Source organism: Gopherus evgoodei, chromosome 3 (genome assembly GCF_007399415.2).
Source record: "Gopherus evgoodei ecotype Sinaloan lineage chromosome 3, rGopEvg1_v1.p, whole genome shotgun sequence".
Taxonomy (NCBI): domain Eukaryota; kingdom Metazoa; phylum Chordata; order Testudines; family Testudinidae; genus Gopherus; species Gopherus evgoodei.
In genome coordinates, this window is record NC_044324.1 from 119658147 (window position 1) to 119682342 (window position 24196).

Consider the following 24196-nt stretch of genomic DNA (forward strand, 5'->3'; position numbering starts at 1 on the left):
GATAGATATTTAAAATGAGGAAGTGGTAGTGGCAACAGTGAAAATTTTAAGAAATTGAAAATGATTGGAAAAAAAAATCAACCCATTGTCAGTTCTGCAAGGAATATATTGCTTTTGAATTCACATCTACAAATATTGATCCACCTCAAGCTTTGTCTTTCTTTTGCGGAGAAACTCTATCAAATAATAGTATAAAGCTGGCGCATTTGCAATGACATTTGAAGATAAAACACCCTGTGCATAAGGGTAAGCCAGTAGAATCTTTTCAAAGAAAGTTTAATGACTTCCAGACTTGCCAGCTTAAAATGAAAAAAGCTTCAACTATTTCTACAAAATCACTTGAAGCTTCAAATAAAGATCATTTGGCCCATTGGACATCTGAGTTCAAGTCACATTTCCCCAACATTCAACACTACCCAGCTCAGCTTGAATGAGTAAGAAACACATTCATTTTGTTAGATGTTAGCAGCATTCTGCCAATCAGCAATCTTCTTAAGCTGTCCTCAGACCTAGTTTGCAAATGAAGTTTAATGACTCCACACTAACCGAGTTCTGGTGTTTAGTACAGAAAGAGTTCACTGACCTTGGGAACCACATTTTGGGTTGTTACACCTTTTGGGTCAATATCTCTTTGTGAAGTCTCATTTTCTGCTATGACTGCTATCAAAAACAAAGAGTAGAAGTAGTCTCAGTGTGGAGAAAAACTTAATTGTTGCTATTGTTTCACTGCCTCCCAGAATGACAAAGCTCACAACTGAAAAACAGGCTCAGGTATCACACTGAAATGTAAGTACAATATTTATATTCCAATTGATTTTATTTGATAATTGTATGGTAAAAATGAGAAAGTAAGCAATTTTTCAGTACTAGTGTGCTCTGACACTTCTGTATTTTTGTGTGATTTTGTAAGCAAGTAATTTTTAAGTGAGGTGAAACTTGGGGATATGCAAGACAAATCAGACAACAGAAAGGGGGTACAGTAGTCTGGAAAGGTTGAAAGCCACTGCCTTAAGATGTTCCTGAGTGGGTGTCTTCTAATAGATTCTCCTAAAATATGTAAGAGAATGGGTCTCTCTGCTGAACTCCTAAAGCACACAAGAAATGGGTCTTCCAGTTGTGTCTAATAATCTGTAAGAAGGAACTCTACTCTGGCACATTTTAGGAGATTCACAGCTGAGGGAAAGCCATGAAACCTACCTTCAGTTTTGGAGCTCCTAAGGTGCACTGGAGTGGGGTTCACTTCTGCACATTTTAAGAGGTGTTCAAAATGGAACCACTCACTTATATATAACAGTTTAAATTATGTTTTAAAATGTAATCAAATTTAGGTGGAGAGGAGGATGTGTGCTTACACATAATTGACCTGCACACACATCCCACTGCCAATCTGCCACATAATTCTAAAGTCATTCCTAAAAGACAAAAGTCAAAAGACTGCTTATATTTTACACTTAGGAGTTTGGCAGCTTGGAGGTCACCAAGACTTCCCAACCATGCCGCTTTCTCCCAGCAATGCCCTCTACATTGGGGGCTGGCATAGGAACTGCTACGGCAACCCTGCACTAACAGAGGTTCTTCTTCGAGTGCTTGCTCATATCCATTCCAATTAGGTGTGCGCGCGCCGCGTGCACGTTCGTCGGAGACTTTTTACCCTAGCAACACTCGGTGGGCCAGCAGGTCGCCCCCTGGAGTGGCACCGGTATGGCACTTGATATATACCCCTGCTGGCCCGCCCGCTCCTCAGTTCCTTCTTACCGCCCATGTCGGTCATTGGAACTGTGGAGCACGGCTAGCCGTTCTCCACCTCCCTAGCGTTTCACTCTTCTACAATAGTGTATATAGTTCTGTAGTTATAGTATTAGTTGTAGTTATAAAGTTAGTTAAGTGTAGTTTGTAAATAGTTATACAGAGGATTGGGGGGTTGCCCCCTTTTTCCTCCCCGCGGTGCTGGGGCCCATGCCCGGTTCACCCGGGTTTAAGCCTTGTGCGGCCTGTCATCGGCCGATGCCCACAGGAGATCCGCACGACTCCTGCCTGAGGTGCCTAGGCGAGTCCCACCTTGCAGACAAGTGCCGGATCTGCAAGGCATTCAAGTCCCGAACGAAGGAGCGGGACAGTCGCCTGAAGCAGATCTTGATGGAGGCAGTGCTGACTCCCCCACTGTTGGCACCGACTCCAGCACCAGGACCAAGTGTCGCCTCCGCCCCGGACCGCCCAGCGCCGGCAAAGGCTTCAACTTCCCGCTTGGCACTGGCACGGCACCCTAGCCGGCACCGCTCCCTCTCCCCGAGGAGCAAGCAGCACAGGGCTCCTGCAGTGCCTACAATTGCACCGCAGTCTGAGCATGCCTCCAAACCTGACCGCCCGGCACCGTCATCCACCGCGGCACCGAGCGTCGTCGCACCGTCGACTCCGGCCCCTCAGAGACCGTTGAGTCTGGTGCCTCTCAGCTCCCCAGTGAGGACAGGGGTTGAGCTTGTCGCGCCCTCCACGCCAGAGACCTTCTCCGTTGCAAGCGACCTCATCGCTCTGGCAGAGCCCGAGCTGCCCCAACCCCCGGCACCGCCGGTGCGGGTTCTCCAATCGATGGGCAAGCCCGCCATGGTACGGCTGCATTCGCCAGGCACTACTGGACATTGGTCCCGTTCCAGATCGAGGGACCACTCCCAGCATCGCCGTTCGAGATCTAGACGCCGCTCGCAGTCCCGGGACCGCTACCTGCGGCACCGGTCGTACTCGCGGCACCGTTCCAGATCCCGGTCGCCGTCGTACTACTCTCGGCACCGGTCTAGATCGTGGCACCTGTTCCTACCGCAGCCGATCCCAGCACGGCAGCTTACGGCACCGGTCGACCTCCCGGCACCGAGCTGGTAGCAGGTCCCGGTCCAGATCGAGGTACCGCCATGACTCCCGGTACCGTTCGCCGGCACTGCGCAGCAACGTCGGGATGCACAGAGGCCTGCCACAGTCATCGACGGCTCCTCCATGGCCTTCAAGGCACTCGTCCGCTTCTTCCCATATGGACAGCGCCTCTTACGGGGGTTCGGATGTTCATGCCCGCACGGACCAGGGACCACCTCAGTGGTCCTTTTGGACACCCTGGGCATACCACCAAGCCCAGGGCGAACCTTTGGGCCAGGCTCGCTTCAACCAATCAGAGCGTCATGCACCAGAGGCCACAGTCAGTCGCGCCCCCCCCAGGTATGGAGGAAGACCCCACGGATCCCCTGGCGCAGCAGGATGCCCGGGAAGCGGAGGTCCCTCTGGACGAGGCTTCCGTTCAAGAACCACTCCTCCCTGGGGTGTCCTCTTCCTTGTCCCCAGATGAGGTGGTAGCGGGCGCATCTTCATCAGGGCCCCCGCCGATTGATCTCCGGGCACATCAAGACCTTCTGAGGCGAGTTGCCCAGAACATAATCCTTCCTGTAGAGGAAGTCCCGGAAGTAGAGGACCTGGTGGTAAGCATCCTCTCTGTGGAGGCACCAACCAGGGTAGCCCTCCCCTTCATCAAGTCAATCCAGGCGAAGGTGGACACCATCTGGCAGTCTCCGGCCTCCATTCCACCCACTGCCCCGCGGTGTGGAAAGGAAGTATATGGTACCATCCAAGGGGTATGAGTACCTCTATGTGCACCCCGTTCCCTGCTCCTTGGTGGTACAATCAGTCAATGAGCGGGAACGTCACGGCCAACAGGCTCCTGCACCAAAATCCAGGGAGGCCAGGCGCATGGACTTGCTGGGCCGCAAGATTTACTCTGCTGGAGGCCTTCAGCTCCGTGTGACGAACCAGCAAGCCCTCCTGAGCCATTACAGCCACAACACCTGGGAGGCTGTCGGCAAATTTACAGAACTGCTTCCCCAGGACTCACGCCAAGAATTTTCATCTCTCCAGGAAGAGGGCAGGAGGGTCGCCAGGATCTCGCTACAGGAGTCCTTAGATGCCACAGATTCGGCAGCGAGGACACTGGCGTCGGGCATAGCCATGCGCCGTATATCGTGGCTGCAGTCTTCCGGACTACCGCCGGAGCTACAGTACACGATCCAGGACCTGCCATTCGACAGGCAGGGCCTCTTCTCTGAAAAGACGGATCCCAGGCTACAGAGCCTGAAGGATAACCGGGTCATCATGCGTTCACTGGGAATGCACACGCCCCAGACTCAGAGAAGGCCATTCCGTCCCTACCATCAGAGCGTTTACCCCCCGCCTCGCCCCAGACAAGATTTCAACCGGAGGCGAGGCCGGCCGAACCGCAGACGTCAGTCAGGTCCTCAAAGGGGTAATACTTCTGGGTCCGAAAAGCCACCGCAGGGACCCAAGGCGAACTTTTGAAGATGCGCCCGAGAGCAGCTTACCAATCCCCTCTCTGGATCCACTTCATTTCCTCAACCGCCTCCGCCCCTTCCTACCGTCATGGTCCCAGCTAACTTCGGATCGTTGGGTCCTGAGCACGGTGCAGTTTGGTTACCATCTTCAGTTTGTTTCTCCACCCCCCTCCCATCATCCCTCCTCGTCCCTCTTCAGGGACCCCTCTCACGAGCAACTTACCGTCCAGGAGGTTCGCAAGCTCCTGTCCATTGGAGCTATAGAGGAGGTGCCAAGGGAGCTAAGGGGCAAGAGGTTTTATTCCCGGTACTTCTTAATCCCCAAGTCAAAAGGGGGCCTACGACCCATCCTGGACCTGCGAGGCCTGAAGAAATTCATCAAAAAGTTCAAGTTCCGCATGGTAACCTTAGGAACCATCATTCCTTCCCTGGATCCCGGAGATTGGTACGCCGCTCTCGACATGAAGGATGCTTACTTCCACATTGCGATCTTCCCCCCGCACAGACGGTATCTTCACTTTGTGGTAAATCAGGACCACTACCAATTCACGGTCCTCCCCTTTGGGCTCTCTTCGGCCCCCCGGGTATTCACCAAGTGTATGGCGGTCGTCGCCGCTGCCCTGCGCCGTCGTCGTATCCATGTCTTCCCTTACCTCGACGACTGGCTCATTCGGGGCACGTCGGAGGCGCAGGTGACCGGACACATCACCATCATCAGGGAGCTGTTTGCGAGCCTAGGTCTGACCATCAACCCGGACAAGTCCACTCTGGTGCCTACGCGGAGCATAGAGTTCATCGGGGCAGTGCTGGACTCCAACCTCGCGACGGCCAGCCTTCCCCGGCACCGATTCCAAGCCATAGTGTCCATGGTCACAAGCCTGCAGGCCTTCCCGACCACGTCTGCTCGAACGTGCCTCGCTCTCCTGGGGCACATGGCCGCATGCAGCTTCGTCACCAGACATGCAAGACTCCGCATGCGCCCGCTGCAGACCTGGCTCACATCGGTCTATCGACCAGGCAGGGATGCCACAGACACAATCGTAACGATTCCACCGAATGTTCTAGGTTCCCTAGGCTGGTGGACAATGCCCTCCCAAGTGTGTGCGGGCCTACCGTTTCACGCCCCGCAGCCCTCAGTGTCCCTGACAACGGACACATCATCGTTGGGCTGGGGTGCGCACCTGGGGACCCGGCGTACACAGGGTCTATGGTCACATAGAAAGTTGACTCTTCACATCAATGTGCGGGAGCTACAGGCAGTTCGCCTAGCATGCCAGACATTCCAACGCCATTTACACGGTCGTTGTGTTGCGGTATTCACGGACAACACAATGGCCATGTATTACATCAACAAGCAGGGCGGGACCCGGTCCTCCCTGCTGTGTCAGGAAGCAATACGTCTGTGGGACTATTGCATAGCCCACTCTATTCATCTAGTGGCCTCCTTTCTCCCGGGAGTGCGGAACACCCTTGCGGATCACCTGAGCAGATCCTTTCTGTCCCACGAATGATCCATCCGTCCGGATGTCCTCTATGTCGTTTTCCAGAGGTGGGGGGTTCCCCAGGTAGATCTGTTCGTCTCTAGATTGAACAGGAAATGCCAGGTGTTCTGCTCTCTACAGGGTCGCTCCCCGGGCTCCCTGTTGGACGCGTTCCTCATACCGTGGACGGGTCATCTTTGCTACGCCTTTCCACCCTTCCCTCTCGTCCACCGAGTCCTGATCAAGGTCCGTAGAGACAAGGCCCGCCTCATCCTGATCGCTCCGGCGTGGCTGCGGCAGCCTTGGTACACCATGCTGCTCGATCTGTCCCTGGCGAATCCAATTGCCCTACCTCTTTGGCCGGACCTGATCACACAGGACTGCGTCAGGATGCGCCATCCGGATCTACAGTCCCTCAATCTATCTGCATGGCTCCTGGCTGGTTAAGCCAGTCCGAGTTGCGCTGTTCCGATGCAGTACAACAAGTGTTGTTGGGCAGCAGGAAGCCTTCCACGCGTTCAACCTACCTAGCGAAATGGAAACGCTTCTGCTGCTGGTGCAGCCAGCACGGCCACGACCCACTCGCCGTGATAGTCCCCACCATTTTGGACTACGCGTGGTCTCTCAAGCAGCAGGGCTTGGCGATGTCCTCTCTGCGCGTCCACCTCGCGGCTATATCCACCTTCCATCCAGGCGAGGCTGGCAAGTCCGTCTTTTCTCACCCGATGGTGTCAAGATTTATCAAGGGCCTGGAGCGACTATACCCTCAGGTCAAACGGCCTACCCCTACTTGGGACCTGAACCTTGTCCTAACCAGGCTCATGGCGCCCCCCTTCGAACCCTTAGCCACATGCTCGCTGCTGTACCTGTCCTGGAAGGTGGCCTTCCTAGTCGCTATTACGTCGGCCCGGCGAGTCTCGGAGCTTCGGGCTCTGACCGTGGACCCTCCGTATACGGTGTTCCATAAGGACAAGGTACAGCTGCGACCACACCCGGCGTTCCTCCCTAAGGTCGTCTCTGCCTTCCATATTAACCAAGACGTCTTCCTGCCAGTCTTTTACCCAAAGCCGCATTCATCCCGAAGAGAGCAACAGCTCCACTCCTTGGATGTCCGAAGGGCTCTCGCGTTCTACATTGAGAGAACTAAACCCTTCCGACGTTCACCACAATTGTTTGTGGCAGTAGCGGAACGAATGAGAAGCATAGCAATCTCCTCCCAGCGTATCGCATCCTGGGTCACGTCCTGCATCAGGACATGTTACGACTTGGCCCGTGTGCCAACGGGACCCCTTACCGCCCATTCTACCAGGGCTCAGGCTTCGTCGGCCGCATTTTTGGCTCATGTCCCCATACAGGAAATCTGCCATGCGGCCACGTGGTCTTCTGTGCACACCTTCGCATCACACTATGCGCTGGTCCAACAAGCTAGAGACGATGCCACTTTCAGCACAGTGGTTTTACAGTCCGCAACGTCTCACTCTGACCCCACCGCCTAGGTAAGGCTTGGGAATCACCTAACTGGAATGGATATGAGCAAGCACTCAAAGAAGAAAAGACTGTTACTCACCTTTGTAACTGTTGTTCTTCGAGATGTGTTGCTCATATCCATTCCACACCCGCCCTCCTTCCCCACTGTCGGAGTAGCTGGCAAGAAGGAACTGAGGAGCGGGCGGGCCAGCAGGGGTATATATCAAGCGCCATACCGGCGCCACTCCAGGGGGCGACCTGCTGGCCCACCGAGTGTTGCTAGGGTAAAAAGTCTCCGATGAACGTGCACGCAGCGTGCACACACCTAATTGGAATGGATATGAGCAACACATCTCGAAGAACAACAGTTACAAAGGTGAGTAACCGTCTTATTTAGGGAGCTGGTTCTGCTGCCTTCCTAGCTGCCTTTCAGCAGCCAGAGTGAGAGCTGTGACCGGACCCAGTGTGAGCGTCTGATTTAGGAGGCGCCATCAGAAATAATAATGATTTTAAGGTTTTGTCTCTTTAATTGCATAAGTTAACAGATTTATATTACTAATAACGCTTTCCTTTATTAAAGGTCAGTGATCTTAAAATTCCAATTTGCTATTTATGCACTACATCCAAGCTGAGACACAAAAAGTAATCAGTGGAAATAAATGAAATCCCTTTCTTATTTTTTAAATGGACACTTTCATTTTTAGGTCATCCTTGCTTCTGGGTTTAGATTTCAAACACTGCAAGGGAATGTTTATCTTAAAACAATTGTTCTCATTTGTTTTTAAATACAGTAATATTTCTATTAGTTTTTATTTTTTTAATAAAATACTGATTTTTCCGATATTTAAATCTGGCGACAGCTTACCTTACAATTGTAATCAATAACTTGAAGCGTTCACTTTATGGAAAAAAAGTTATCAAATTGAACTCTATGAAGTTGTTCTTTCAGATTGCTTTGGATATCTGTTATACATAGGCTTGGCAGAATTTGCTTTTTTTTTTTTAAATATAATTTCAACAGATAATATGGACATTAAAGAGTTTTTCATTTATTTAAATTTTCATCAATGTGCAAAATTATGGGTTTTAAGCATATTTTTGATTTTATCTATTTCAATTTTCACCATTATTATGGAGGAGGGGGTCAAACAATTATTTAATGGCAGTAAACAATGACATTCAAAAAGTTAATGCTTTTTACAGCAAATCTTTCTGTTGATATATCTTCTAAGTAGCCTTTTCAATTCAACAAGTATAATTCTGCGGTTTCTCTTTTCATATATATGCATGCATTATAGGAATAAAAACAAAAATATGCATCAAAAATAATAATAAAAAAAATTCAATTTTCCCTCTTGACACTCATTCACTCACCCACCAACTTTACAATGGTGAAATCAACCTAGATGGTGAATTCAGCAAATTTTCCATTTTTATGAACAATACAAAAATAGCATATTGTGGTGACATTTATAAAAAGAGAGGTGATTTCAGACATTGGAAGGCATATCAAGTTTAATTTCTCTACTTCTTTCAAACCAAATTGTTTATCCAAATTTTCAGCATTTTTCTCCTGTTGAAAATGAATTGAAATCTAACTTTCAGTGGTTTGAAGGGTCAGTAAAAAATTATCCTTTTCTGATTATTCTCAAGGCTAAGATATATGTGTCAGACTTATGATGGGCCACAATGTTTTTTGGTTGCTATCAGAATTCATATGCATAATAGGTATAGTTCAAATGAACTCATTTCCTGTAGTCTACATGTAAGTTTCTAGTAAGCGTGAGCAAAGATACTTCCCCTCATTGCTGAAAGTTGAACCCATTTCAAAAAAATCAAATTGAAAAATAGTTTGACATGTTTTCAGCTTTTCTCCTCCCTTCCCACAATGGTTTGGCATGAAGTCACATAAAATTACTTCCAGAAATAGTGGGGAAGTTAGCAGCAGTCAGAAAAATGATTGCCAATTTGGTTGAAAAACAGTTCATTGCCTTATTGCAAAGCTAATCTTCTGCTGGTCTCAGCAGGGTGACCAGACGTCCCGATAAAATAGGGACTGTCCCAATTTTGAAGAGTTTGCCCCACATCCCGACCAGAGTACGGTCGGGATGCCATTTGTCCTCATATTTTGTTTCCTGGTCTTTGGCGGCAATTCGGAGGAGAGTCCTTCGGTCGCTGACAGTCTTCGGTGGTATTTTGGTGGCAAGGTTTATTACCAGTTGCCGAAATACCGCCGAAGACCGTCTGCAACTGAAGGACTCTCCGCTGAATTTGCTGCCAAAGTCCCCGACGGGTGAGTATAAACCCCACCCCCCACCCCCACGGCGATCCCGATTTTTCCCCTTAACATCTGGTCACCCTAGGACTCAGCCATTATGCAATTCTCTTTAGGGAGACTTTTTGCAGGTTGTTTGTTTTTCTTGCCAAATCTCCTAGTGAATGATACTTACACAAAACAACCCCGACAGAACACTGGCATTTTCCAGCGTTGACCCAGCCAAATGTGCACTTAGGAGGACACAGGCATATGTGCACAGCATCCAGAGTTTTAACAAAGCTGGCAGTTTTACTTACGGATAGTCCATGATTTTGGTGTCAACACTCTTGAGTGCAAACCTGCATGCTGAAAAGTGAGGTACAGAGACACAAAACACCAGTGTTAGCCACCCAGGATTTGCTTAGTACCTGACTTTTTAGGTGGCTGGTGGAGGGTTGCTGGGGTATATTTTGTCTTCCTCTCCAAAAAAATTCTGAGCTGGAACCACTTGGTGGAGAGGGTCTGGGGCAAGGAGAGGTGGGGCACAGATGGCGAGAAGGGAGTGTGGGGTGAGAGATCCTCTGGAGTAGGGGGAGACAGCAGGAGTGGGGTGGGAAGGGCTGTTGAAGAGGGGGGAAAGTCTAGAGCAGGCAGCAGGACAGGGGGTAGGAGCGGGAGTCAGGACAGCCTTACATAGTTTTGGGCAGAGAAGTGGGGGGGGGGGGTCAGAGAAGCATTGCTTCTTGCAAAAGACTAACCCAATCCCATATTGTTTTTTACAATGTGATGTTATCACATATATGAATAATTTGTATAGGTTATTTAATATGTAGATTTGCAACTCTTCAACCCTAAAAAGTAACACAAATTCTATGTGTGGGTGTGAATCATGTGCATTAGGTCAGTGGTTTTCAAACTATTCACCAACACACCCCTCTTTTATCACAGAAAATAAACCAGGAAGGGGTGGAGTCAAGGCAGTAATAGAAAACAGATGACAGTTTCCCTCTCTTCCGGGTGAGAGGAGAGTAAGCAGAGCCTCCATCTGAGCAGCCAGGGAGAGGCATGCATTTTTATGTAGATTAAAAGTTGACTTTTTAACTTGAAATTCTCTCGCATGCACACACCGGCAGAGAAAAAGTGGGGAGTTTAAAAGTCAAAAGACAGACTGAAAAACATTCAATGTTTCTATTTTTAAACTCATGATTTTCCAGGGTCTGACGCATGACTTTTGATTACTTTAAGGTTGGCAATACTGAAAATGGGGCCAGATCCTCTAACTTTGCTAAGATGCATGGGAATAGGAGTCCAGGGGTAGCCAGAACTCTATGCTTCAGTGATCCTGAGATCATGGAATAGCTAGAACAGCCTGCTGTAACATACTGGGGCTGAATTAGATCCTGGCCACCCCTAGGACTGGGGGAGTTTGATTAGGACTCTCCACCTCTTCTCAGGTCCCACACTGAGCAAGGACTTTGCCCAGGGTTCTTTTGGGGGTACAGCAATTTAAGTACAATTTTGAACGTGCTGAACATAGCTGTAATTGTTGTTTTCCATTTCTCTCAGCATAAGGCACAGAAATACAGGATCAAAAGTTTTGGTGAAGATTTGCAAAAATAACTAGTGCTTCAGTGAGTGCTTTAATTTTGGGGTGCTTAATTTCATACCTCCAAGCATTTAAAGTGGCTAAAATGGGACACAGCACCACTCAAATTTAGAGCAGGCACCCCTCCTTCTACAAAAGGGCAGCCAGGTCAAACATGCATGGCGCTGCGACCCCACATGCCAGGTTGCAACATTACTGGGTTTAGGAGCCCTCTCAAATGAGGTCCCTGGAACAAATTTGTCCTTCTTTCTCCCTCCCCTCCTGCCCCCATGTGGCAAATGTTCTCCTTTAACTGGGACAGGGAGTCAAAATGAGACATTTTCTGCAAGACTGTTGGGAGGTCTGCAATCTTATTAGGTCCACTCTGTAAATGCTGGGCATATGCTGTCTTAAGATGCCTCAGAATTACACCTATAAATTTCCTAGAGACAGAGACAGAACAAATAAATATTAATATCAGCATTTAATAATGACACTGGGAAGAAGCTGGCAAAATAACTGTTAGGAGCAGGGCCTTAGGTATTCTATATCCCCCAAATTTGCTATGGAATCCTCCACTTGCTACATAATTATGTTGTAGAATCAAAACTTCCATTTAAAAAAAATGTTTCATGCTTTTCTTTGTGAAGAAACTTTCATAATGGGAAATACTGAAGCTTTCTCTTCTGGGTCGAAACAATAGATCATTAGTGACTGAAAATTATTACCAGCTGACAATCAGATGACCTAAATGAAATTAAGTTGGTAATCTCACTCCAGTTCCTAATATACAAGACTCCACAGTATATTTTTAAAAAGCCAGCCATCCCAACTGGCACATGTTGGCAGGATCAGTAGAGAGGTAAAGGACTGAGTGGGTGTGGAGAGTGAACTATCCTCTCTCTAGCGGTGATTCAGGGAGTTGGCGTGATGACATGAGGAGATGATTGTATTTATTTTCTGATTAGAAAACTTCAGCCTCCGGAGTAGAAAGTCTGACACCTGTTACCAGCACTAAATTAACTGAAAAGAAAAAAACAGGCATGTTTTTAATTATTTCCAAAGTGTATGTTTGGATAGGATACTCACACATGTCTGGACAATCTTGATCAGACACCGCCTCTTTTCATAAAGTTCTTCTTATAAGTGAAGGTCATTACTTGGCCCAAAAGTGTAGCTTTGACCTTTTATTACATCATTAGTGAGGTCAAAGAGGCTATAACTAATGGATAAAACAAAAACATTCCCTCCCAACAAATATTTTCAGTTAGACTAAGAAATGTCTAATTTATATAATAAGGAGGGTCTTTTTTACTATGTGTTTTAGTTTTCACTCGGACTTGGCATCTCTCAGCTCTATCCTGGATAAGTCTCTGTTTTCTGTATATTCCTACTGCATGCCTTGTTTCTCTGATCAGCTCCCTAAGATACCAGCCCTGCAAACATTTTCACATGTATTTTACTTTGTTCACAAGAACTTTAAACATTTGCTGTACATCCAAATGGAAGCATAGGCAGAGTTTTTTATTTTAGTTTTGGAGTGGAGAAGTTGTGTTATACATTAAGTAAAATTGAGAAGTCCAGTTCATAAATAGATAAAGCAGCAATCCTGTCTTTCCAACTAAGGAGCTGTGTTTCCATTTACTTGTCTGATTGTACTTCTAGACAGTCATCATTACAGGTCCAGAATAAACTTCTAAGGAATTATATTTCTGACAGCTTCACAGATCATAACAGGTTCATAAGAAAATACTCTAAATCTAATGCCTTGCCAGCTAGGTTGCTAAAAAACTGGCAACCAGTTTTTCTAATAAATAGCATAATTGGTCAGGAGACCAAAACAAAATTAGCAGTGACTGAATTCCTCAGGGCTTGGATTTGGTCATAATGTTTGATGACTCCATATAAGAATTATCCTTTTTGGGTAGAAGAGGATTTTTGAGTAGATGTCTGTGAATTTGAGAGTCATGTACACATACACCTTTCGTTTTAATAAAGACTTTGTTTTCTCCTTCCCATAATTATACTGTAATCTGAGTTTGGAGTGCCATTTCACTGTAAAGCCCTGTTAATTCTCTCATTAGGAAACATCTGAAAGTGAAATAAAACTAAAAGTGAAGAATACAGTATCTGGTTAGTGAAAAGATATAGCTTTCTAGTCACTTTGGCCCAGATCCTCAAAGGTGTCTGGGAACCTAAATTCCAGTTGGAATTAGGCACTTAACTACCTCTAAGGATGTATGCCTTTGTTCCCAATGTCCCATTCCTGCCTAACTTATTGCTACACTTGTTTCCACTGTACAAATAGAGCTAGAGCAAGTGGTGATCTGGGTGCATTATTTTTTTTTTTTAATAAATGTTGGGTCAACAAATATAGCAACCACTCTGCCTGAGGTGCAGATTTTTACTTCTCTGCCTAAATCAGGCCTGCACAACTCGTAAAGTGGCGAGGGCCACATTACCCTAAAGAAAACAGCTGAGGGCCGAAACCCCCCAGTCCTGTGGAAACACACACCCCCAGCACCGCCCAGCCCTGCAGAAACAAACCCTCCTTCCCCAGCGCCACCCCACCAAAACAGCTGTGGGCCAAAAAGGAAGGTTGGGGGTGGGGAGGTGATACTTGATTTTAAATCAATCAGGGGCTCCCAGCTGAAGAGGTGGCTGGGAGCTATCAGGGGCAAATTAAAGGGCCCAGGGCTCCAGCAGCTGGGGGAACCCGGAGCTTTGTGGGCCTGGGGCAGGGATTTAAAGGGCCCAGAGTTTCTGCCACTGGGGGTAGCCCGAGCCCTTTAAATCCCAGCCCCAGCCCATCCGCTGGAGCTGTGGCCTGGATTCAAAGGGCTCTGGGCAGCCTGCAGCTGCGAGGAGCCCTGAGCCCTTTAAATCTCAGCTGCCGCTGAGATTCAAAGGACTCTGGGCTGCCCGTGGCGGCGGGGAGTCCTGAGCCCTTTATATCTCAGCCGTGGCTGGGAATCTCTGCGGGCAGCCCAGAGCCCTTTGAATCCCGGCCGCGGCTGAGATTTAAAGGGCTCGGGGCTCCCCCCAGTTGCGGACAGCCCAGAGCCCTATGAATCCCGGCCATGGCTGGGATTTAAAGGGCTCTGGGCTCCCCGCGGCTGCAGGCAGCTCAGAGCCTTTTGAATCCCGGTCACGGCTGGGATTTAAAGGGCTCAGAGATCCCCACGGCTGCGGGCAGCCCAGAGCTCTTTGAATCCCGGCCGCGGCTGGGATTTAAAGGGCTCAGGGCTCCCCGCCGCTGCCGGCAGCCCAGAGCCCTTTGATTCCCCTCACGGGCCACACAGTGAGCCTCTGCGGGCCGCATGTTGTGCAGGCCTGGCCTAAATCATGTACATAGTTGTTTTTTATTGTTGTTGGTTGGTTTGGTTTTGGGTTGGTTTTTTTTGGTTTTTTGTTTTTTTGTGGGGGGGGAGGGAGGGTCCTGAAAATGTTGGGGATATAAAAGCAAAACCTGAAAACTTACATACATATACTCTGCAATACCACTATTTCATTCACAGGATTTCAAAGCATTTTACAAGCATTAGTAAATTAAATCTCAACACCTCTGAGAGATAAGTAAGTAAGAGTTATCTGTTCTACAGAACAGGATACTGAGGCAAAAAACAGTGAAGTTACTTGGTCAAGGTACTACAGCAAACCAGTGCCAGAGATGGGAATATAGGCCCAGATTGAACCAGTTCCTTAAGTTTATACATAACTTTAAATATGTGAGCAGTTCCATCAAAGTCTATGGGATTATTCATGTGCACTAAAGTTACACACATATTTAAGTACTGTACACTGCTGAATCAGGGCTATAATGCATGAATCCTGACTGCCCCTTCCCACTGTAACTAGTAGGCATCGTCATAATTATCATTTCATCTCAAGTTTGCACTTGGATTTAAGTCGGTATATAAGGAGACTACTGGTAGGTTGTATAGCTTTTTGCCTTCGGTCAGTCCAGCTGTAATATCTGAAAGGTGTAGTTTCATGAACCAAAAGCCTTTTACTTTGGTCACCACTCAAACTAATATAAATACTGTCGGGTTTTGTTTTTCACTGCTTTTATTAGTAAATTTACATTTACATTACAATTCCTTTCCTCTGACAATAATTTTGAACATGTAAACAGAAAAAACATTGGTTCTTGGTTATCTTCTTCTCTATATTTTTACAGAAGACAACTGGCACCCCAAAGTCATCAAAAATTATCAGTGATGGCAAACCCTATCTTGCCTTTGGTGCACCTAAATGGAAAAGCAAAGGTAGAGAGGTTTCTTTACAAACAATACTTATGTTCTGAGGATGCTAGGTTTCCTGCTAAATAGGCCTATCAATCAACTGTCCTATCGGTGAATATTAAGGTTGTGATATACACTGGTCACTGAAAGATCCCATGCAGTTCAATTAATTTTCATACATGTAAAGACCTGCATATAAATACTACAGCCTACAGAAATGAATGAAGGGTAGGGACTTAATTTAAAGAGAGAGCCTTAAATGTCAGTCAAAGGAAAGTATCAGAGGGTAGCCGTGTTAGTCTGGATCTGTAAAAGCAGCAAAGAATCCTGTGGCACCTTATAGACTAACAGACGTTTTGGAGCATGAGCTTTCGTGGGTGAATACCCACTTCCTCAGATGCATGCATCTGAGGAAGTGGGTATTCACCCACGAAAGCTCATGCTCCAAAACGTCTGTTAGTCTATAAGGTGCCACAGAATCAAAGGAAAATCTTTCATTCTATTTCTAGTTATTATCTTTTTACTTTCATTAAAAGTTCTCGTTATTTCTGTTTTTGTTTAAAAGAAAAGTTAAGCAACAAGCTAGTGTCATTTATATGTTCCATGGGAAAGAATACAGTGAGATCAAACTTTTTGCATTTAAGAATAATACAGTATAAATACTTCACAAGCCTATTATGTGTCGTAAAACTGAAACAGCTCTTACCAGATTGCAAATTCTATTTTTAGACAGAATTACTCTAGTGCGAGATGGCAGGAAACATGTCACTCTCCTTCAGCACTATTTTCCAAATATCCCCATGTTAAACTAAAGTCTAATTTTGCTCTGCCTTGTTTTCACAAGAGGACCCATTCAGTACCATGTGCTCCTTTTCAGCTGTCAATAAACAGAAGCAGCGAATTCCCCAAGGCTTCACGAAGCTAGTTAGGCATGGCCATTCGGGTTTTCAGGAAAACAGGGCATTCATTTCAGAGAGTTCCCGAGGAGCCAATACAACAAAGAGATCAAAGACCCATCTCCTCTCCTTCATTGTTTTCACTAGCCCTGGCCCAGATGAACAGCAACAGGTTTCCGCAAGACAAGGAAAGGGCCCTACAGACCACTTCAGGGTTCATTCAAATTAATCTGCTTCCTACATTCCAGTGACAGTGCAGAATGCTAACTGTGACAAACTCACATATTCAGACAGCATTATATACTGCCCACTAGTTCATCCAAGGTAAGAAAGAAAAACAAGCTCCAAGGGAAGTTACTTACTTCCCTGGTCAGTCAAGCTTCAATAAGTGTCTGACATTTCATAAATAAACTCTCTCTTTTCTTAATTTCCCAGGTTAAGGCTACTAGTCAGAGTTATTTGCTGTCTTGTTAATTTATCATATTAAAATTTCATTATGACTTTGGTTTTCAGTTTACTTCCCAAAGTTTGTTGACACTGTTACTGATGTTCGAGCTGTGGGCATGTTTGTCTGTATTACGTATCTGTGAATCTTTCTGTAGAATCCACCCCTTGCAGCAGATGTGTGTTCTAAGATTTCTAAGAACTTGAGATTTCTTCTTTATTATTATATTTCTAGTCATCACGTTTAGGAGGATAACCTTGAAAATGTGACTGGACTCTGCACACAACATGAAACAAGCCCCGAGAGATGTGAACTGTGTCATTCATGTCAATGGAGTGTTGACTCTGGAACGTAAAGGAAACATCTTAAAACGTCAGCTGAACTATTTTTACTGCTAATCATTTTAGCAGAACCATCCAGCTCATTCACTTAACCCAAAATGCCTCCATCGAAGCCTCAAACCCCAAATTGTCCCCTGACCAGTGGCCAAATCCTCCTGTTTCCCCACTGATAAATGCAGTGCTACCAGTGTTATGATGTCAATACAAACATCAGTATCATATCAAAATCTGAAAATGCAGAAAATGTAAAATACATGTAATTTAATATCAAAATACATGAGGCTACTGCACTGTTTGTCTTATTCATTTTCATATTTAATATTTCAAGAAATCTCTAGTTTTTATTTAAGCTGCTGCAGAACTTTCAGTTCACTGCACCAGAGTGTTGCAGAACTCAGGGGACTGTGCAGCAGAATTTGGATCCAACTTGATGCACTATATACATACTGGTGTAATGAATGACGTTACCCACACTCATTAGCATCACCTTCTGTTTTGTATACCTTTTATTTAAAAAGATATCAATGTACTGTCACTGGGTCCTTCAACTACTCTCTTTCCTATAGCATTCCCTACATGTGGCAAGATTCATCCTGATCTTTGCTGCCAGAAAGCTGCAGAGGCAAGCATCCTACCCTGAAAATGCAGTGTTCCCTGTGAAAATTGTCCTGGTTCTTGATAGTCTCCCTGCAGCCCCTAGGGTGTCAAATAACAGTGATGACATTGACTCATCTTGTTAATTTCACTCTGCCGCAGTATGTGAAAGACAGGAGCACAAGAAGAGCACTGTAAGTCAGCAGGCTTAGGAAGACAGCAGAGCATTGTTTTACATTCAGTTCTCTCTAAGACAGTCATCTTCACAACCATTTTAATTAAAACTTAGATTCTGCAAACACTGATGGCTCTCACTCAGGGAAGCTTCCTACTCATCCGGGGGAGTGGATTTTTTCAAGTTCTGTATATACCTATCTAAATTCTTATGTTATGCCCATAACTGTGTCATCTGAGTGTCTCTCAAACTTATTAAAGTGACTACAAAAATGTGTCTCTCTCTTTGCACCCCATTGTTTTAGGGGATGTGCATATGTGCGCGTGCACAGGTATTTCATATGAATTTTGTTGAGTTACATAAGAGAGGCTTGGTGTGAGGTTCATAGTCTTCCTGATCTCTTTTGGAGATAACTCCATAGTAGTGAACCAGCGGCAGAGAAAGCCTTCTCCTGCACATGCAAGTTTCACTGCTGAAGTTGACAGTTCCATTGCCCAGAGGAGAAAGTAAGCCGGTACGGCTTCTTTGGTGGTGATTTAAAGGGCCCAAGGCTCCAGCCATTGCGGGGAGCCCTGGGCTCTTTAAACTACCACCAGAGCTCCAGCAGCTGGGTTTGGGCAGGGATTTAAAGGTCCCGGAGTTCCGGCCCCTGTGGGGAGCCCTGGATCCTTTAATGTGCTGCCTGAGCCCCGCTCCTGGAGCTCTGGCGGCTATTTAAAGGGTCTGGGGCTCCCCGCAGCAGCTGGAGCCCCGGGCCCTTTAAATCGCCTCCGGAGCCCTGCCGCCACTATCCTAGCCCTAGCCCGAGCCCGAGCCCGAGCCCTGTCACCCCAGGGTAGTGGCAGCAGGGCTCCCGTGGTGATTTAAAGGGCCCAGAGCTCTGCGGTGGCCGGAGATCTAGGCCCTTTAATTCACCCCTGAGCCCCGGGGCTCCCAGCCGCCTCTGTAGCTGGTAGCTCCAGGGTGGTTTAAAGGCCCTGGGACTCCCAGCCATAGCCGGAGCCCCAGGGCTGTTAAATATTGAAAGGTCCCGCCCCTTCCAGTTAAGGCCACACCCTGCTCAGGACTCCAGCGTACCGGTAAGTCCTTTAAGTTACTTTCACCCCTGCCATTGCCCCAATGGACTGGAGCCCTATGATCATGTACAGTAGCCACACCCTCAGAAAGCTGGGGCCAGTCCCATAATTGACTTAGAAAAAGAGGAAAGGAACCTTGAATTTGACGTGATACTCACTAAGGGCTTGTCTACACTGGCTCTTTACAGTGCTGCAACTTTTTTGCTCAGGGGTGTGAAAAAACACCCCCTGAGCACTGCAAGTTTCAGCACTGTAACATGGCACTGTAGACAGCGCTACAGCGCTGGCAGCTGCTCCCCTCATGAGGGTGGTTTTCTTACAGCACTGGGAGAGCTCTCTCCCAGTGCTGGTGCTGCGACTACACAGCTGCATTTAACATGGCTAGTGAAGACATGGCCTAAGAAGCTAGGAAAGGATGGCCTTGGTGTTAACCAAAGATCCAGGTTCTAGTCCCTACTCTATCATAAAAGTCCTGTATGATCTTGAGCAAGCCACTTAGTGTCTGTGTGCCTCAAATCCCCATCTACAACCTGGGGAGAATAGCACTTCCCTACCTCACAGAGGTATAGGATAACTATCTTAATGACAAAGAGGCATTTAGATATTACAGAGATGAAGGTCATATAAATACACAGAAAAGAGTAGAGAGCTGAAGTAATGTGCATGTGCTGCTGAGAAAGAATCTGTTGTGTTCTGAACCAGCTGAAACTTTCTAAGTTAGCAATTTAAGTCCTAGGTACAACAATTGAGCAATACATGCTGACAAGCTCCCTGCCACATGGCAGATCTGGTTTAGAACTAATGCTCCAAACACGGACCACTATTTGTGCCAGCCTGTCATGGACACAAACAAAAGTCTCTGCTTCCAGGAAAACAATATTTGGAGCAGAAGCAAAAGCAGCAGCATTATGATGTCAATTACAAATCAGAAAAACAAGATGCTAGGAGTCCAAAACCGGGAGTTTTCCTTGTTACACATCATATTGCCAAGTATATACGTACATTATAAACCTTTATGTCTGAAGTTTTCCTATACTTGCTAAAGAGCACTAAATCATCCACCAATGTCTCCAATTAGTTGCTGCGTGCATAAAATGTACTCTCTCAAATAACTGCGTTAAAGCAGGTATATCACCTCCAAGATCAGTTGCTATCTGCCAGCTGTTAGCCTATATACATCTATTATCTGATTTCAATTCGCAAGAAAAATCTAAATTTTCCTTTATTCTTTTTATGGAAATCACTCACCTCTGATACAATACATTTCTGATACTTCCCTCCCTTACAGGTCATATCCCCTTTTTTCCACAGTTCATTTCTTTAGTGACCGTGTTTCACCTAAATATGGAAAGGCAGATAACTAAGCACACATAGACAGACAGACGGTATTTTATTGTTTACGTGAGATAAATGGATAGAATATAAAAAATAAGTAGAAAATCACAGGCATCACAGATGAAGTGGGTCTGCAGGAGAATGTAAAGGAGAGAAGAGTAATTTTGCATACCACTTCAGAAAGGGCTTTGTGGAAGAAAAAGCAGATGTTTACTGGAGATGTAGATAGCTCAACACTGGTAGAGTGAGACGGCAGGGTGCGTCACAATAAAAGTAATTTAATACTTGGACAAGTCAAAAAAGTCAGGCTGGAATGGAGTTGTGTAGGGACTTGAAGGCAATGCCAAGAAGCTTGAACTTGATGCAGTGGAGCGATTTAAAGAGAAGGTAGTTTTTAAGTGAGATAAATCTTGGGGTATGCAAAACAAATCAGCCTTCTGAAAGGGGTACAGTAGTCAGGAAAGATTGAGAGCCACTGCTGTATATAGCACAAAACAGAACAGTTTTGCTTTAACCATGTTAACAGATAATTATAATGTAATCACATGCCCCAACACTGACACACTCATACAGGTCAGTCCTCAGCAGATAATTTTGTGATCTTCAGGAATATATACCGTATGTACTCAATCATAAGTCGGTTTATTTATAAGCTGACCCCCCCACAAGATGGATAAGTAAAAATGGAAATCTGTTATGACCCGTTCATAAGCCGACTCTATAATTCAGGTGTCAGCAAATTTTGGCTCCTGGACCATCAGGATAAGCTGCTGGTGGGCCGAGATGGCTTGTTTACCTCGAGCGTCCACAGGCATGGAGGTAAACCTAAGTACACCAAGTGTCCCAGCGCACCAACTGCTTACCCTGACAAGCCGGGACTGCAACTGGTGGGGAAATTTTTTTGGGGGGAAGAAGCTGGGAGTAACCCCTGTGACCACCCCCCACATGACCCCACCCCTAGCCCAGGACCCCCACACTCTCCCCATCCCATCCCTTCCCACCTTATCTGGGGAGGGCCAGGGGAGGATGTCTCTGGTCTGGCTGGAGCTGCTCCAGCAGGCTGGGCAGTGTGGCTGCAGCCTGCTCCGGCAGGCCGGACCAGGCGGCATGTCCACACCATGTTCCAGCAGGCTGGGCCAGGTGGCACAGCCACAGCCTGCTCTGGGGAGCAAGGCTGAGTGGTACGGCTGCAGCCTGCCAGTCCCGGAGCTGCAGCTACTTTGGAGGCCGGGAAGAGAGCCGCGTGGCCAGAAGTGGAGAGATTCTGGCCCTGCCTCTTCCCTTCTGGCTCTGCTGGCTGTGCTGCCTCTCCTTGCTCCCTCTGTTGGGGGGAGGATCTCTCCCTCTCTACACTCATTCCTAAGCTGACCCCCTTCTCTGGTGCTTCCCTTTTTTACTAAAAAAATTCAGCTTATGAATGAGTACATACGGTAAGTACTAGCTTGTTTGCCGCCAGGCAACGTTCTTCCCTTTGAATCAAGTAGAGACACCATCAACTTGAAATCTAGTCAGCCTAAAAAAATGTGCTTAAAAAAATAGTCTCAGTTGCCACACCTTCCTTGAGCTTCTCTGACAATTATTCATAGATTCTAGGACTGGAAGGGACCTCGAGAGGTCATCAAGTCCAGTTCCCTGCCCTCATGGCAGGAGCATGTCTAGACCATTCCTGATAGACATTTATCTAACCTACTCTTAAATATCTCCAGAGATCGAGATTCCATAACCTCCCTAGGCAATTTATTCCAGTGTTTAACCACCCTGACAGTTAGGAACTTTTTCCTAATGTCCAACCTAAGCCTCCCTTGCTGCAGTTTAAGTCTATTGCTTCTTGTTCTATCCTTAGAGGCTAAGACGAATAAGTTTTCTCCCACCTCCTTATGATACCCTTTTAGATACCTGAAAACTGCTATCATGTCCCCTCTCAGTCTTCTCTTTTCCAAACTAAACAAACCCAATTCTTTCAGCCTTCCTTCATAGGTCATGTTCTCAAGACCTTTAATCATTCTTGTTGCTCTTCTCTGGACCCTCTCTAATTTCTCCACATATTGTGGTTTTACAATTCTATGTTTCTTCTTGTCTCCCCTCTGTCACTGTGTGAAAGGCAGGTATGCAACAAAGAAAACTGACAATAATGAAACAATTAATACAGAACATGCTGTCAAATGAAGAAAGAAAGAAAGAAGAAAGAAAGAAAGAAAGAAAAGAAAGAAAGAAAGAAGAAGAAAGAAAGAAAGAAAGAAAGAAAGAAAGAAAGAAAGAAAGAAAGAAAGAAAGAAAGCTTATTGTAATCTTAGGTTCACTTGCAACAAAGGCGGATAAAACACTTTTAGACAGAAGTGTGATTTTTAAGTTGATGGTGTCTCAATTAATTTGTGCCTGTTCTTCAACTGATTTTCACAACTTTAATCACGGCAATTAGTACCTTTTTCCAAGCGTAGTGTCACTCACTAACAATAGTGTTTCACAGATGTCTCACAAAATACACAAACATAAAAACAGTTCTTCAATTTAAAATGAAACATCAGTCCTGAGCACACCTGATCATTCTAATAAAGCCATGTGGCACTAACATTTATTAGGAGGGAAGTTTACTTACATAGCAGATCCATGGACATGTTTACAGATCAGGTAAAGGAAACCTAAAATAAAGGAAATGGAAAACTTTAGTTTTCTATAGGGGAAGTGTTCATGTTTAACCCTGAAAAAGACAATCATATGTAGAGCTGACTACAGAATCATAATATTATAAGCTACAGACACATGGACACATCCTCATGTGTCAATTTTGTTGCAGTTGGAAGAGTCTGACAATGCAATGATCAGCATGGGCAATTTGAAGTGACTCTTAGACAGTTGTTCAGTTCCTTTATAAGTCAGAGGGATCTTATCTGCAGAGGTTTAATAAAGAAAGAATCTCATACTTTGGAGAGCAAAAAAGGAGTAAAAATCTTAATTTAGTAGAAAGGATTCTCTCTTTAATTCACAAACGCTCCCAAAAGGTCAACAAAAAGTGTTTCTTTTTAATGAACCCAATGCTATTCAGAATAAGCCATCCTTTGTTAATATTTGGCATAAAAAGAGCATGTCCTGATGCCTCAACTTTTATGTCCTTAACTGCCATTTTTATCTCTGAATCTATTATTTCTGGGTCTGATCTTGGAGTCCTTACACTGGCTAAGCCAAAAGAAGTTTTGACTGAGTCAAGGACAGCAGAATCAGGTTCTGTGTTAGCAATTTTGGAAGCCTTCTGGGGACTTCTGTTTTTCTGCTAAACTCTATTCATGTTATTTCATACTCCCACCCACCCTAATTATCTGTTTCATCCATCTGTTGTACCCTAACACCTAGATTGCAAGCACTCTGGGCACAGGCTGTTTCCTTTGTTATTTGTCAGTTCAGTGCCTAGCACAATGGGTCCTTGATGCTTGGATGGGATGCCTAGAGCTGTGTAATACAAATAATAACAAGACAACACTACACAGCAATGAAACAGCCCCACAGCCAGATCCCCGCGAGCCTGAGTCGGCTGGTATGGGCCAGCCACAGGTGTCTAGTTGCTGTGTAGCCCTACCGTTAAAGGTTTCAGGCAGTGGATGAGGGTACAGAGACACAATTGTTAAAAATCAAGTGTGAAATCCTGCCCCCGCTGAAATCAGTAGGATTATGCCATTGAATTAAATTGATCCAGGATTTCATCTTCACTTTTAAAAATAAATGAGCTGTTAATAAGATGCTTCTAACTGAGACATTTTGGGGTTAGGTATGGGGACTGATGACATTGGTTTGAGACAGAGGAAGTGACAGAGGAAGAGGATGTTTGGAAGGATGGGTGGAAAAAGAGCATGAGCAGGGGGGCAGGAATAAGTCCAAGAGGAGAGAAAGAAGTGGTAAGTTCAGTAGCTGCAAGGCATGCTGAGGCAGGAAAATCAGTAACATGTCAGTGGTATTAAAACTAGGACAGAAAGGTTGCGGCTGGCA

The 24196-nt window shown here is 45.9% G+C and overlaps 1 protein-coding gene across 1 annotated transcript in view; it reads right to left on the reverse strand.

Moving 5' to 3' along the window:
- The window catches only part of PLAGL1 (PLAG1 like zinc finger 1), an 89597-nt gene that overhangs the window by 38239 nt on the left and 27162 nt on the right, over positions 1–24196 (reverse strand). The window contains exon 2 of the mRNA XM_030556484.1: positions 22815–22857. Coding sequence (XP_030412344.1) covers positions 22815–22833 — 19 coding nt within the window. The 5' untranslated portion in view covers positions 22834–22857. The remainder of the gene's footprint in view (positions 1–22814; positions 22858–24196) is intronic.